This window comes from Sinocyclocheilus grahami, unplaced genomic scaffold, assembly GCF_001515645.1.
Source record: "Sinocyclocheilus grahami isolate Dianchi unplaced genomic scaffold, SAMN03320097.WGS_v1.1 scaffold1166.1, whole genome shotgun sequence".
NCBI lineage: Eukaryota > Metazoa > Chordata > Actinopteri > Cypriniformes > Cyprinidae > Sinocyclocheilus > Sinocyclocheilus grahami.
Genome location: NW_015506345.1, coordinates 81,487 through 95,976, shown reverse-complemented (window position 1 = coordinate 95,976; position 14,490 = coordinate 81,487). Strand labels below are relative to the sequence as shown.

At 35.3% G+C, this 14,490-nt stretch overlaps 1 protein-coding gene across 1 annotated transcript; it reads right to left on the bottom strand.

Moving 5' to 3' along the window:
* Positions 1–4,743: 4,743 nt before the first annotated feature.
* On the bottom strand, positions 4,744–7,734 carry LOC107567533 (uncharacterized). Its single transcript, XM_016253225.1, has 5 exons — positions 7,555–7,734; positions 6,762–7,100; positions 6,206–6,550; positions 5,241–5,365; positions 4,744–4,908 (listed from the first exon to the last, which is right to left on the bottom strand). Exons 1-5 carry the CDS (start codon positions 7,604–7,606, stop codon positions 4,825–4,827), a joined length of 945 nt encoding a protein of 314 aa, XP_016108711.1. The 5' UTR covers positions 7,607–7,734; the 3' UTR covers positions 4,744–4,824.
* Positions 7,735–14,490: the final 6,756 nt, after the last annotated feature.

Here is a 14,490-nt window from a genome sequence, read left to right as displayed (position 1 = left end):
ACGTGGTCACAGAATAACTGACAATTAAGGGTGGTATTTAAAAGAGAAAATCCACTCCCATATAATGCTGACAAAATGGCACTATACGTGAAAAAGAAATGTCAAGAGAGCTGGGAAAGAAAATAATTTCTTTGCACAAAATATGTTAAGAAATTGAGCAAAGCACTGCTAATAAGTTTGAATTCTGTCGCAAAAGTCAAATTTGGTTTGCAAAGTCAAACTGGGATGAGTGTGAAACCATGACACCATACAATGTACCATAATGTTGTCCACGAAGGAAGCCACTGCTTAAGTCCACGCACAAAAAAAGCTTGTCTAGAATTTGCCAGGGCTTGACAAAGCCAAAGACTATTGGGACTCAAACTTTGGAGTGATGAGACACAGATTACAACACACTATACCAAAAATAATATTGTGCATTATATGTATCCATATTTCTCTTTAGTGTCTGATGTTTCCCAGCTCGTCTGCCTGTTCCTGTCATCAGCAGTAACTCTTCCAACTGTTCATCATCATCTTCATCACAGCAGAATTGTTCATTGGTGTGTTCAGTGGTGAATGTGAGTCATGCGACTCTCTCCTGGTACAAAGGTTTATTGTCCAGCATCAGTGTGTCTGATCTCAGCATCAGTCTCTCTCTACCTCTGGAGGTGGAATATCAGGAGAAAAACACCTACAGCTGTGTGCTCAACAATCCCATCAGCAACCAGATGAAACATCTGGACATCAGTCAACTCTGTCACACATGTGCAGGTATGGTGATATTAATATAGATTTACTCTGTTATACAGTGTTGAAGTTTGATCGTTTTTGATGGACAGATTCACTCACACTATTGGCTCATTTTGTCCATTTCAGACAAAGGCCTACCTTTATTTAACATAGTGCGGATCTCAGCTGCTGCCTCTGGTTTTCTGTTGATTGTAGCTGCAGTCATTGGGATCTTCTGCATCTGCAAGACATGTAGAAAAACCGGTCAGGAGTGCAAGCAATTATTCTGTAGAAGTATTGATCTTTTTAAGACGCAAATATTGAACACTTTCTTGTTTTAACACATCTGTGGTTACCATTAACGCAGTCCAGAGACAGAAGGAAGACAGAAGTGATTCAGCATTGTGTGAACCAAAAACACGACAAAAGGTAAGATGTTGCAAGTTGTTGCAGTCAGTTAGTGTGTTTGAAGTTTGCTGATTGAAGTTTGCAGCATCAGGCGGTCAGTGAACAGACGTGGGTGGTTTATAAACTCAACTGTCATCATTATTACCTTTAGTAGGGACTGACAAAAAAGTATAGTTTAAGCAAATGCTAGATTCACTAAATTTGTGTATATTGTTTGCACCTCGGTGTTGTAAATTTTGCCAGTCTATTTTCATTTTGCAGAAAAAATTTAATTAGCCCTAATTATTAGTACATAGAAAACGTTTTATAAGATGTATCCATACAGTAATTTAATAATATTTTATCACTGATAAATAATGATGTTGGGGACTGCCCCACTGAATGCTGGTTAATAATTATTGACCGCTGCAGAACTCTTGTCAGGGAGTCGAGTCATCATATTGAGTTTGACCGTTTACTGCACAAGATTTGACCATATACACATGTTAGTGCGATAAATAATGATGTTGGGGACTGCCCCACTGAATGCTGGTTAATAATTATTGACCGCTGCAGAACTCTTGTCAGGGAGTCGAGTCATCATATTGAGTTTGACAGTTTATTGTACAAGATTTGACCTTATACACATGTTAGTGTATTTGAGGTAGTTTCTGAAATAAATAAAACAACAGATATAAATATTCATTGTTCAAATATAACCAATGACTCAACATATCACAAACTCTATAATAAACAACTTTGAAAAGTGCACTGATATAAACTGAGAAATATATCAGCAATATCTCTGTGAGAATAACAATCTGCATAGTAAGATTACAAACAATGAAATATAAGTTATTTATAGAAATGAGACCGTATCATTAATACAGATGTTAGTAATAATGGTCGTTGAAAGGTATTATCACCATGAAAATGTTACCCTTACATGTAATACAGTTGTAAACATGAACAACGTGTGACTGCCGTGCTGAAGTAACTTAGTGAATAGGCAGTTACGCTAAGACCGTACATGCTGTGAACACTGCACTACGTTATTTACGCAAGTCAATACTGAAACATCACGCAGATCGCAAGTCTTAAACTTAAAGGGAAGAATTCACAACAAATGATACATTATACGTTTTAGGCTTAATGTTATCTGAAGCACCATCAGTTATAATCACATGTTTTTCCCTACAATAATAGTAAATTATGTTTAATCCAAGAATAAATCCAAGAGCTTTCTGACCCTGAATAGACATCAACGCAACTACCACGTTCAAGGCCCAGAAAGGTAGTAAGGACATCGTTAAACTAGTCCATGTGACATCAGTTTTTCAACTGTAATGTTGAAGCTATGAGAATACATTTTGTGCACAAAGAAAACAGATATAATAATGTCCCCAAAAAACTGTGTAGAGGTGTGAGTTTGTATTATTTTTAAATAATTGTTTTTTACGCCCTTGTTTCTTGAACGGATTGGAAAATAAATTCAATGTCCATATAAAGTTGGAGATTCCAATACATTTATTGTGCGTTTCTTTGGTCAAAAACAGCAAAAATGAAGAAAGAAAAGCGCGGCTATTTAATAGATTGCATTTTCAATGAAACGTTTGCAATTGGTTTGTAAAGGTGTTTTATGCACGTTTAATCTGAGTTTTCACTGCATTTACACCATTCTGGCCAGTAGGCGTCACCAGCGTGTGAAGTTTCGAGTGCTTCGCAATTGTGAATCAATTTGCAAAGCCATTGATTCAGTTGATACAACGTTTCGAAAAGCTTCGTTTCCCCCAGCAGTCAGTTTTATATTCACACAGAATAAATCTTAAATGTCGTATTTGTTTACTATTAGTGTTATTAATTCTGTCCGACCACAGTTATCATAGGCTATTTCACCAAAAATAGGTATAGCCTACAGTTAATGTTCCTAAACTCATACTTTAATATGGCGCCTTCGTTAAAGAGTGTAAGACATTTTTTCAAATGTCTTTTTTGAGTGGTGTCTACCACATTATCAGTTTTACTGTAGAAGCAATCGCTGTAACTGTTGGTGAAAGTTTAGGGTCCTCTGAGGGCTTGCATCATCTCTTCTCAGGTGTTCTGGATCCAGACTGAAGCTTGTGTAAATCCTAGTTACGGCAAAAAACAGAGAAACAAATAGAAACATAATTAGCGTAGCTGCTGTTCCAACCAAGCAAAATGTATTTGTTTAACCCAAACTAAAGAATAATAATGTGCATTTGATCAGATATAACTGCAGTAAAAGATTATGAGATGCATTATTTGAATGCTTGGCCAAAGAGATGTGTCTTTAATCTTGATTTAAACAGAGAGAGTGTGTCTGAACCCCAAACGTTATCAGGAAGGCTATTCCAGAGTTTGGGAGCCAAATGCGAAAAGCTCTACCTCCTTTAGTGGACTTTGCTATCCTAGGTACTACCAAGAGTCCAGAGTTTTGCCACCTTAGGGAGCGTGATGGATTGCAGCGTGATAGAAGACTAGTTAGGTACGCATCACTGTTGAAATAATTTTTAACTCAACGATTCAATGAGAGCATTCACGATCATTTCTGATAACACACGCAAAACGATTTTACAGACACAGATTCCAGCCATTAAGAATGAATAATTTGTTTTTAATAATATGTATCACCTACAAAGATCTGTCAAGCTCGTTCCTTGTTTTAAAAAAAAATAGTTTTTAAAATAGTGTTTATTCAAGGCACTTTTTTTCCCCTTTGGCTGATGGTTGAGGAGAACAGAAAAGAAAATGTCTAAAAATATTCTGGCCATATTGCAAGGAACACAATAATAACAGCTTACCACCTTTAGCATTGTGAAACCAATCTGTGTCCAGTTCTTATTTATGATGAAAAAAAAAATGCATACATGGCTAAGAAATATTTACCAGATGTAAATACACCTAATGATAAATCTCTATTGAGGATATTAATACATTTAAAATGAGTTCCAGACAAAAAAAAGGAACAAGGGGCAAACATCACATTACCAATCGCCAGATTAACATGTTTTAATACAGCATCCAGTTACAGGCACTGAAGATCATAAATACTCTCAGCAAAGTGTTTCATCGACTTGTGAACTTCCAGGCATCTTTAAAGGTGGACCTATAAAAAAGCAATGCTATTCAGAGTTGGTCCAGCCTGGGTTAGTGTTAGTAGCTAAGCCATACACATTAGTAACATCATTTCAGTTAAAACAGTAGAAACATGTAAACTAGCAGTAGTGTAGACTATGACGAGCACTTGTGTCCTCCACTATAAGACTGTGTGAGGAGTGAACTTTTCGTATAATGCTCTTCTTGGTGAGGCAATTGTGGAAAATGCAATCATTGTCTTAGTTGTAAGAGGATGTGAAGAGGCAAGACAAAACAACTTATGTCATAACGGATTAGCGTTATGTCTTTGTGCAAAAGATAAGAAATAATTTCTCATTCCTGTCAGCAGCTTTGAAAAATGCATATGCTATTCATAGTGATGTGTTGTTTAGTTTCTTACATTATTGCTCATTGTGTAAGTCTAAATGTTTGAATTCATTAAACAAATCAGTTTTTAAATTTTAATTGAAAACCTGGACTCATGACACAATTACTCTGAAGACAGTTTCAGCAGATCCTCTTCTCTCCAGTTGCCCCCCCGCCCCGAATTCTCTTTAGTGTCCCTTTAAATGAAAGTATCAATTATAAATTATTATACATAGTTTTTTTTTAGGCCGCTTCAGTCTGAGACTGATTTAAGTCTGATTCATGTCCTGTGTCCCTCAAGGCAATGTCTTTCTTAGCATCATTCTCCTGTAAAAAATAAATAAAATAAAAAAATAACACAGATTCATAAATGGTAAAAGTAACAGATGTGTCAGTTACACAAACAACAAAAAAATGTTAACTTTCCCTAAATATTTAAAACTGTCTAAAACTGCATCAAGCTGTGTATTACAGCAATACAAATTTGAAGTACTGTGATTTTAATACCACATCTAAAATGTTTGAACTGTTATATTGACATTTTCTTTTAAGAAACTTGCTCTCAGAAAATTTTGAACTGCGTTTTATTTTATTTTTTTAAATTCCCCATTTAGTTTATTTGGGAGTTGTGACCATTTTTTGACTGCACCATGACTTACATGCTGTGGTGCTCTTCTATATCTCATGCGGCGACAGTAAATCAAACCAGCAGTTACAGCTGCAGCTGCAAGCAGAACAAAAACAACAACTATTCCTGCTATAGCAGCAGAAGACAACCCTGAATCTGAAACAGATAAAGACAGACAGTCATTGTTACTATAGAGGGAATGGAAATCCATCCAGTATTTAACAATACTTTTGACTATTACAGATTTCTACTTTTGGTCAAAAATTGTATGGCATTGATTTAACTGATGAATGGTGCCATCTGTTGTTTTTAGCAACAGTAGTTAAAACATCACATCACTGTGATGATTGATATCATATTTGGCATGTTACTAACATTCAGGGGCGTAGCCATCATTTCAGAAGCGAGGGGGGACAGAAATATTATATAACATTTCTGTAATCTATATAGCCTACCAGGCAACAGTTTTTGAACAGTAAGATTTTTAATGTTTTATAAATAATTCTCTTCTGCTCACCAAGCCTGCATTTATTTGATTCAAAGTACAGCAAAATCAGTAATGTTGTGAAATATTTTTACTATTTAAAATAACTGCTTTCTATTTGAATATATTTTAAAATGATTGCTGAGAGCAAAGCTGAATTTCCAGCATCATTACTCCAGTCTTCAGTGTCACATGCTGCAGAAATCATTATAATATGCTGATCAATTATTATTATCAATATTTAAAACAGTTGAGTAATTTTTTTCAGGATTCTTTGATGAATAGAAGGATCCAAAGATCAGTATTTATGTGAAATAAAAAGCTTTCGTAAGATTATACACTATACCATTAGAGTCAGTATAATTTTTATTGCGTAACATTAGTCAATGTGTTTTTGAGTCAGTGTGTTTTTTATTAAACAGCCCACAAACCAAACACTTACCGAGTTGACTTATTGAAGTTTTGTTTGAATTCCTCAAAGAAAATGCACTGAATGACTGAATTATACTCACCAAAGACAGTAACATTGAATCTCTTCACTCTGGTGATACTGAAACTGCTGCTGTTGCCGATGATGATCTGCAGTTTATAAAGTCCAGAGTCTGTGGTTCTGGTGTCTGTGATGGTCAGAGATCCAGTCTGATGATCCAGCCTCAGTCTGTCTCTGAATCTCTCATCACCATCTTTACACTGAACATCTGTACAGCTTTTATTGGGATCACCAGTAATTTGAGCGATGGGAGTGTCATTAAAAAACCACGTCATCACATCATTTGGTTTTCTTATTTCACCAGAATCTAAAGTGACAGATTCTCCCTCGTTTCTCTTCACTTCATCTCGCTCAGCAGCAGGAACACCTGAAGCACAAACCAACAGCTGCTGGATGCTCTTTCTGCTGGAATTAATAGCAAACTCCACAACATGAAAGAACTGAAGATGAAAGCAACAAGCCCTTCTTTACTTTATTTAAACATAATTATCAGCTGGTCAGAGATGATTAGATGCTGTCATCTCCATCTGAACTCAGCTACACCTTTTTACGGAGAAACAAAAATATGAATGACTCACTATTGACAATAACAGTGAAGGTTTTTTCACTGCTGCTGCTGCTTCTACCGATGATCTTCAGTACATAAAGTCCAGAGTCTGTGGTTCTGATGTCTCTGATGGTCAGAGATCCAGTCTGATTGTCCAGCTGCAGTCTGTCTCTGAATATCTCAGTACCTGAATTACACTGAACATCTGTACAGATCTTAGTGAGATCTCCATTGATTTGAGCGATGCGAGTGCTGCTGAAATACCACTTTATATCTTCTTGTTGGTTTGTTTCAACACCAGTGTGAAAAATGACTGCCTCTCCCTCCATCACAGGCACCGGCAGTTCATCTGATCCAACACCAGATGCAACTGAAGAAAAAATATAAACCAAACAATACAACACTGCTACAATACTGCTATGAGAATGTTTTGTCTACATATCATGAGGTTTTTTGAGTAGAGAAACATTCCTGGATTCATAAAAAATATGATGCTCAGATAATACGGTGCCATTTTCTACAAAATATTTTTAAGTCCTATATTTTCCCATGTAAATAATATATTTAGGCTTTGATACATTTATGTAAAGTGTATCAGCATTTACTGACATGTTACGTTTTTATATTGGCATGATTACTTGCAAAGCCGTTGAAACTGATCTAGACTGCATTTCAGCTGCGTAGGTTCCTTTTTTTCATCATTAGCGTTACACACATTATGTGACTCTGCTAGGCGCTGTTGCCAGCTTGCACTACAGATATAGGCTACCCACGGTCAAAGAATTCGGGTTCGGGAGAGTGATTGCAACAAATAAATGTCTTACCGTGGTCGAGTAAAAACAAGATTCCTGCAAGCGCCTTACAGAGAAGCTTCATTTTCGCAATTATCCCCTCAGAAAATTAATACAGATTCTGCTTTATGAAAGCGTTCTGTTCTTCTGCTAGCGACGCAGTTTCAGCGGTAGTTAAAAGTGAAAGCAACATTCCAAGCGCTTTCCTGTGGAAGTTAGGCATTAACTAAATCAGCCGTGCCCAACCCTGTTCCCGGAGCTCTACACCAACCTGCAGACTTCAGTCCCAGCCCTGCTCCAACACAGCTGTCTGTAATTATCAAGTGCTGCCTAAAGCCCTGTTCGCACGGGATTAGTATTACCTGGTGACCTGACATTTGTAATAGGGCGTTTCTTCAACTAGGTGCACTTTTATCCTTGTGAAGTTGAATAAAAAAAACTTGTTCAACTTAGATTACAAGAGGAATTGTTAGTATTTTACATTTTTTCCAACCTGCAATGAACGAATGTCATTTCCACCACATCTCAATATACAGCTGTTATTTAAAAATAGAATAACTTATGCCACTCAAGAATTGTCTAAGATCCTTTTTGTAACTAGTTTTACCAGTTTTTGCACATTTGTCAATGAGATAAATGAACTCCCCTAAGGACCAAATGCTGAACTGTACACCTGTCACACTATGAAATGTAATATTGGTTTGGGTAAGAGCTTATTAGAAAATAAATACCTTGAATTTTTATATTAAGTAGAGCATAATCTCATAAATTGTGGATACATTTTTAATGTGTGATGAGAACTTTTTAAATATTTCTTAAAAATGTGTGTGGTGATGGAAATGACAATGAATTAACGTGAATGTAGAGATATTTATTAGAACAATTCTTAAACTCATCACACTCATTAAACTCAATTCACAAAGTCGTTAAACATAACCACTCCTGTTTTTAGTGTGTTTTAACTGATTATAATTCAGGTACATTAATAGTTACCAGATAAGTCATATTTTTAAACTGTATTTTCATTATTGAAGTTTAAAAGTCTGGGTGTGCGACAAGGAGAAAACAGTGATTTTGACACCTATAAGGAGGTTGAAAAGTATGAAAAAATCATAATAGAAAGGTAGTAAAAAGATGTTAAGGTGGTTTTATTGTTAGTTTGACTAAGAAAGAGGAATTTGTCCAAAATTATATGTATTTTTATAAATATGACCAAAGAACATAAAAGTGGCCATAGTCTAAGAATCACCCAATAATTGCGGTTGTCTGTGATCTTAATCCCGTGCGAATCGGCCATGTCTGTAATTTGTAAAGTAAAAAGTCCCCCGCAAAAGACCTACCATATTTCGCCAAACACAGAGGTCCTGTGATATTAGTCCCGTGCGAATCGGCATCTCTGTGATTTGGCCAGCATTTGGCGGGTCGCATATCATTTTTCGAGGTTTTTGTTTGCTGTGCGCCTTTTTATCCATCTTTCGCGAAGAATGGAGCTGCGTTGGAGTGTTTGATAGTATTTTGGGTGCTGTCATCATATCGCTACACCATACAATTTGCACAGAGAAAGCTGAAAAGGTTTTGAGGTTAATGTGTTACAAACAGTGTTGGGGGTAACGCATTACAAGTAACGCGAGTTACGTAATCAGATTACTTTTTTCAAGTAACTAGTAAAGTAACGTATTACTTTTTAATTTACAAGAGAATATCTGAGTTACTTTTTCAAATAAGTAACGCAAGTTACTTTTTTTTCCAATTTATTGATTGACAGCTCACCTGTCCTGATATTGAGTGAAATCAGAGGATGCTTCTGGAGTTCTAAAATAAATATGAATATGCATTAATTCATCTCACTCACAAAAAAAAACAGATTCAGTATTCCTCAAAATGAATAAAAATAATGCAACTCAGAATATGATGCAAACCTGCAATAATTAAATGTTAAACAACACAAATATCCTTTATGTATTTAATCCCATCCTATTAACCAATGTCTTTGCTTCTGACCTTTGATGATCCAGTTCAATCGTACTAATAAGCAAAAATTACTCTAGACAAACATCTGTGTGACTTTTTTTTATTGCTGAAGTGTGTTGAAATTTCTTCTTCTGCATTCTACTGTATGGACGTAAATGTACTTTCCCTTCAGCCTGAGGCTTATTCACTTCAATTTTGGTGTGAAAAGGCTTTTATATTTGCCAAAAACAGAACTTTTTTATTTTAAAAACAAACAAGCAAGCCCTGTCCAGATTTTAAAAGTAACGCAAAAGTAACGTAACGCATTACTTTCTATAAAAAGTAACTAAGTACCGTAATTAGTTACTTTTTTATGGCGTAACGCAATATTGTAATGCATTACTTTTAAAAGTAAATTTCCCCAACACTGGTTACAATTAAATCAAGCATAAAGCTTGAGATATTATTTTAACCTGGTGAAATGTAAATGACACAGCGCACGAAACTATATTAGTTTCTTTTTTTTAATCCATCTGGACCATAGAACGGGACTCTCAAAGCCTTGCCATCCGGGTATCCAGGAGACATGTCAGTAAATTCGAGTAAAATCACAGGCTTCGCTTGTCCCGTGCGAATGCACCACACGAAATTCAGATGTGGGGGGGTAATTTCAAAATCACACAAGGTCCCCAGATAATACTAATACCGTGCGAATAAGAGATTAATTCGACAGTTCAGGTGTGTTTGATCAGGGTAGGAGCTGAACTTTGCAAGATAGTAAATCTCCAGGAACAGGGTTGGATATGGAATCATTTTTGTGTCTTTATTATTCAATCAAACATTCTATGTTTGAGAGTAAAACTAATTATTTGTAATTAAAAAATAAAAGATTGCCAAAAGAAAGTCTTCTTAAGGCTCAAAAATAAAGAAATTGATAACAATTATTTGCAGTGCGTATAAATCTTAGAAAATCTTTATTTTTCTTTGTGCACTTCAAAGACGTTTCATCGCGAAACCACAAATGTGGCTCTCTTTTCTGCCATCTTTTTTTGCGGGTCTAAAACATCCATTTTTGCTCAACAAACATTACTATTATCGAAGTTTTTCAGGATTCTTTGATGAACAGAAAGTTAAAACGAACAGCATTTATCTGAAATAGAAAGATTTTGTAATAATGTACACTACTGTTTAAATGTTTGGGGTCAGTAAGATTTATTTTGGAAATAAATTAAATAAATTAATACTTTTATTCAGCAAGGATGCATTAAATTGATCAAAAGTGAGAGTAAAGACATGTATACTGTTATAAACAATATTTTACTTCAGATACATTTCTATTCATCAAAGAATCCCCCAAAAACTTTTTTCAACATTGACAGTAATGTTTTTTGAGCAACAAATCAGCATATTAGAATGATTTCTGAAGGACGTGACACTGAAGACTGGAGTAATGATGCTGAAAATTCAGCTTTGATCACAGGAATAAATTACATTTTTAACATGTATTCAAATAGAAAACAGTTATAGTAATAATAGTTCACAATAATACTGTTTTTACAGTATATTTGATCAAATGAATGCAGCTTTGATAAGCAGAAAACCTTACGTTAAAAAATATTAAAGGGGTCATATGATGCAATTTCAATTGTTCCTTTATCTTTGGAGTGTTACAAGCTCTTGGTGCGTAAAGAAGATCTGTAAAGTTGCAAAGACTAAAGTCTCAAATCCAAAGAGATATTCTTTATAAAAGTTAAGAGTCAGCCACGCCTACCTAAAAAGGCTCTTCTAAAGATTTGCATAACACCGGTCAATGTTCACGCAAAGAATGAAGGCGTAACTTTTATTCTCGCTGTAGTATTGTTTTTGAATTGATTTTCAAAGATTTATAAGCACTGCAAATAATTTTGTTATCAATTTCTTTATTTTTGAGCCTTTAGAATACTTTTTTTTTGCAGTCTTTTATTTTTTAATTACAAAATAATTCGTTTTACTCTCAAACAGAATGTTTGTTTGAATAATAAAAACAAAAATAATTCCATAGTTGGGCAGCCCTGATCTAAATCATGATCCAGGGAAGTGCACAGGGGTATGAGGTGCTCCGCTAGCAGGCAGAGTAGGGTCTCTGAGCGGAGTGGATTTCAGTCCACGCTAAATGCATTCTGTGGTGACTCTGCTACTCCAGATCAATCCGTGTATCATTCGATCATTCGTTTTTTGATTTAATATTGAAAGTAGAAAAATGAGAAAACGGCTCCTAAAACGAAAAAACGACGAAAAACGAAAATTTAAGCTGAATTCTCGTTTTTAGTTTTTTGGGGAAAAAAATCAGTTTTCTAATTTTTCTGCTTTCAATATTAAATCAAAAATCGAATGATCGAATGATACACGGATTCAGATCCACTCTGGAGTCTCTATTTCTCCAGTGCACCTCGGCAGCGCTCAGTTTCATAATCCCAGTCTCGTCGACATTCATATAATTTTACATTCCAGTCTGTGGTTAATGTGCAGAACTTGCTAGTGAACTTTGTACTTGGTAGTGTTTTGCTTCTTTTCGTCTGTCACAGCGAACTAGAGAAACAAGTGCTTCATAATAAATCTTTAACGTTACCACGATGCCTAAAATCTGAGGTGGGCTAGCAAGCTAAATCGTTAAATATAGCCTACTGATGTTTTTATTCATTATGGGTCATGAATGATAGAGCGACACAAGCTTTTTGAGACTTGTTAATACTTGACTTAGCTCACTCTGATGACTGAGTTTTTCCATTTAATTTCCCCGCGAGGCTCATGATACTTGGCAGCCAACAGGTTGCAACACGAAAATACACTATAAACCCATTTATTATGATCTTTTGCAATACACACACTAACGCAGCACTGGATACTGAATTGAACTAATCACATCACAGTTCTTGCAAATGTCTTGTTGGATTAGGCCTATCAATGAAAGAGGCTTAACTTGTGCGGTCTTCGGTCACTTTTGACCAAAGAATTTTACATTTTGAATATTTAAAAATCGTAGCTTCATCGGAATGGTACAAAACTTGGTGACTTTTATGGCACTTGGTATGTTAACAAAAAAAAAATTTGAGGGCATGATTCGAAAAAGCTAAGTGCTCGTAAAAAAAAAATAGTCACACTCATGGTCTTCGGTCAAAAATGACCGACCGTAGGAAATTAATGGGAAATGGCAAAAAATTTAAAATACAGAACATTTTTGTGTGTACAATCTACAAATCCCCCACGATGCAGAAACAAATTGCACAGCAACGAAGGGGTGAAACTCTAAAACAACACAAAACCAACACACGCGCGTACACCCCCCCCCTATGAACTGGTGTGCCTGTAACACAGCAACTATGTAAAACAAAATCAATAATTCAACTACAATTTAGTAAAAAAAAAGTGGACAGCAAGGAAGGGGTTACACTCTAAAACATCAAGAGTGCAAAACAGACACATCCACTCACACACTCACAGACACACACACACACACACACAATTATCCACACTCAAACGAATTGGTATGGCTATAACCATATAGCCAAAATGAGTGAGAAAACTGAAATAAGAGGTTACAATCAGATCAGGCCCAGAAGGATTAAGCTCTGATAAAGCATTCCTGTTTATTTTTGTTACATTGTTATAGAATTTTAATGTTTTGTGTAACAAAATGCTTTCTGTGTTCAGGTTTGACTGTAGTAATAATAATGCAAACACTGATGCTTCAAATCAACATTTAAAACAACAAAAAATATATAAACCTTGACAAATAGTAGTCTTTGAGAATGCCTTAATATACATTTAAATCCACAACCTAATAAAAGTAAACAATTATGTATAAAAACAACTAGAGAATTCAAAAGCCTCTCTATAGATTCCTATACAGGCATCTAGTGGTTACAACATTAAATTACATGTTTTTCTTTTTTTGCTCTCACCAGGAAGTGCTAATCTGCCTTAAAAAATTGATTTTAAAGGCCTAATCTCTATTTTAATCAGAGATGCTGCATTGATTGAAACATTTAGAGATTTTTTTGTTTTTTACTATTTTCAATGGGAAAAGTTTATAATTATCGCATAATATTAATTATTACCTTAAAATTCTCTCAAAATATTATTGAACAAAAATATATTAGATTGATTGTACTAAAGCAAAAAAAAAAAAGTCAGGTGTCCGGTCACTTTTGACTCCCAAATGAGGAGCGCACAAGGGTTAAACACGCAGTATAAACAGTAAGCCCCTCTAGATTTTAATACTCTAAAAAACGAAGACCACTGTTGAGTTTAAAAGGTAGTTTATTATTTTAGTTATTTAAAAAAATAAAACAAGGTAAACGGGGGAAACTAGTAATGTGAGAGTCTTGTGGAATTACACATTACAGTTCCACCTGCAATCAGAACAATAACATTATCATGTAGCCTAAACATTAGAAATCTTTCACTAGCACACACAGTAGTAGAGAAAGACCTTGAGTCTGGCCTAATAATTAACCCAGTTGTAGAAGAAGAGGAAAAACCTTGAGCAGAGGGGAAAAAAGAACATCAGTTACTAGTCTTGTCCCATTTGCCCCTGCTGGTAGATTTTGTAACTGCACACTCTGACTGTAATTGACACTTCGCTGGGAGTTTGATTGACAGGCGATCTGACCAATCATAATTCAGAATCTTCCATTTTGTCAAACAAACCAGACAGTAGATTAATGTTAGTGGACCTGAACTTGGAAAATTGTGTATATTGCCATCTTTCCGCAATTGAGGCGTTACAGCGATCTTTCACACCACATTAAATATATTTACATTTAGATTTATTCATTTAGCAGACACTTTTATCCAAAGCAATTTACAATTGTGGAGTAGCCTACATCAAACGATTCATCTTAAAGAGGTAAATAGGCACAGGAAGTGCTCATAATACCAAGTTTCAGGCATTGTTCTTAATGAGTACAAGCTAGACTGGGGATTAAGTAAAGAGAAGAAAAGGTGGGTTTTTTTAGGATGAAGTTAGATGGTGACAAA

Bases quoted from the DNA above. Each gene is read 5' to 3' on its own strand.
- LOC107567533 (XM_016253225.1), bottom strand. From the start codon at position 7,606: ATGAAGCTTCTCTGTAAGGCGCTTGCAGGAATCTTGTTTTTACTCGAC. The intron at 7,101-7,554 runs GTAAGACATTTA...TTTTTTCTTCAG, and splicing joins CTTGTTTTTACTCGACCACG to TTGCATCTGGTGTTGGATCA. The intron at 4,909-5,240 runs GTAAGTCATGGT...TATTTTTTACAG, and splicing joins ATAGAAGAGCACCACAGCAT to GAGAATGATGCTAAGAAAGA.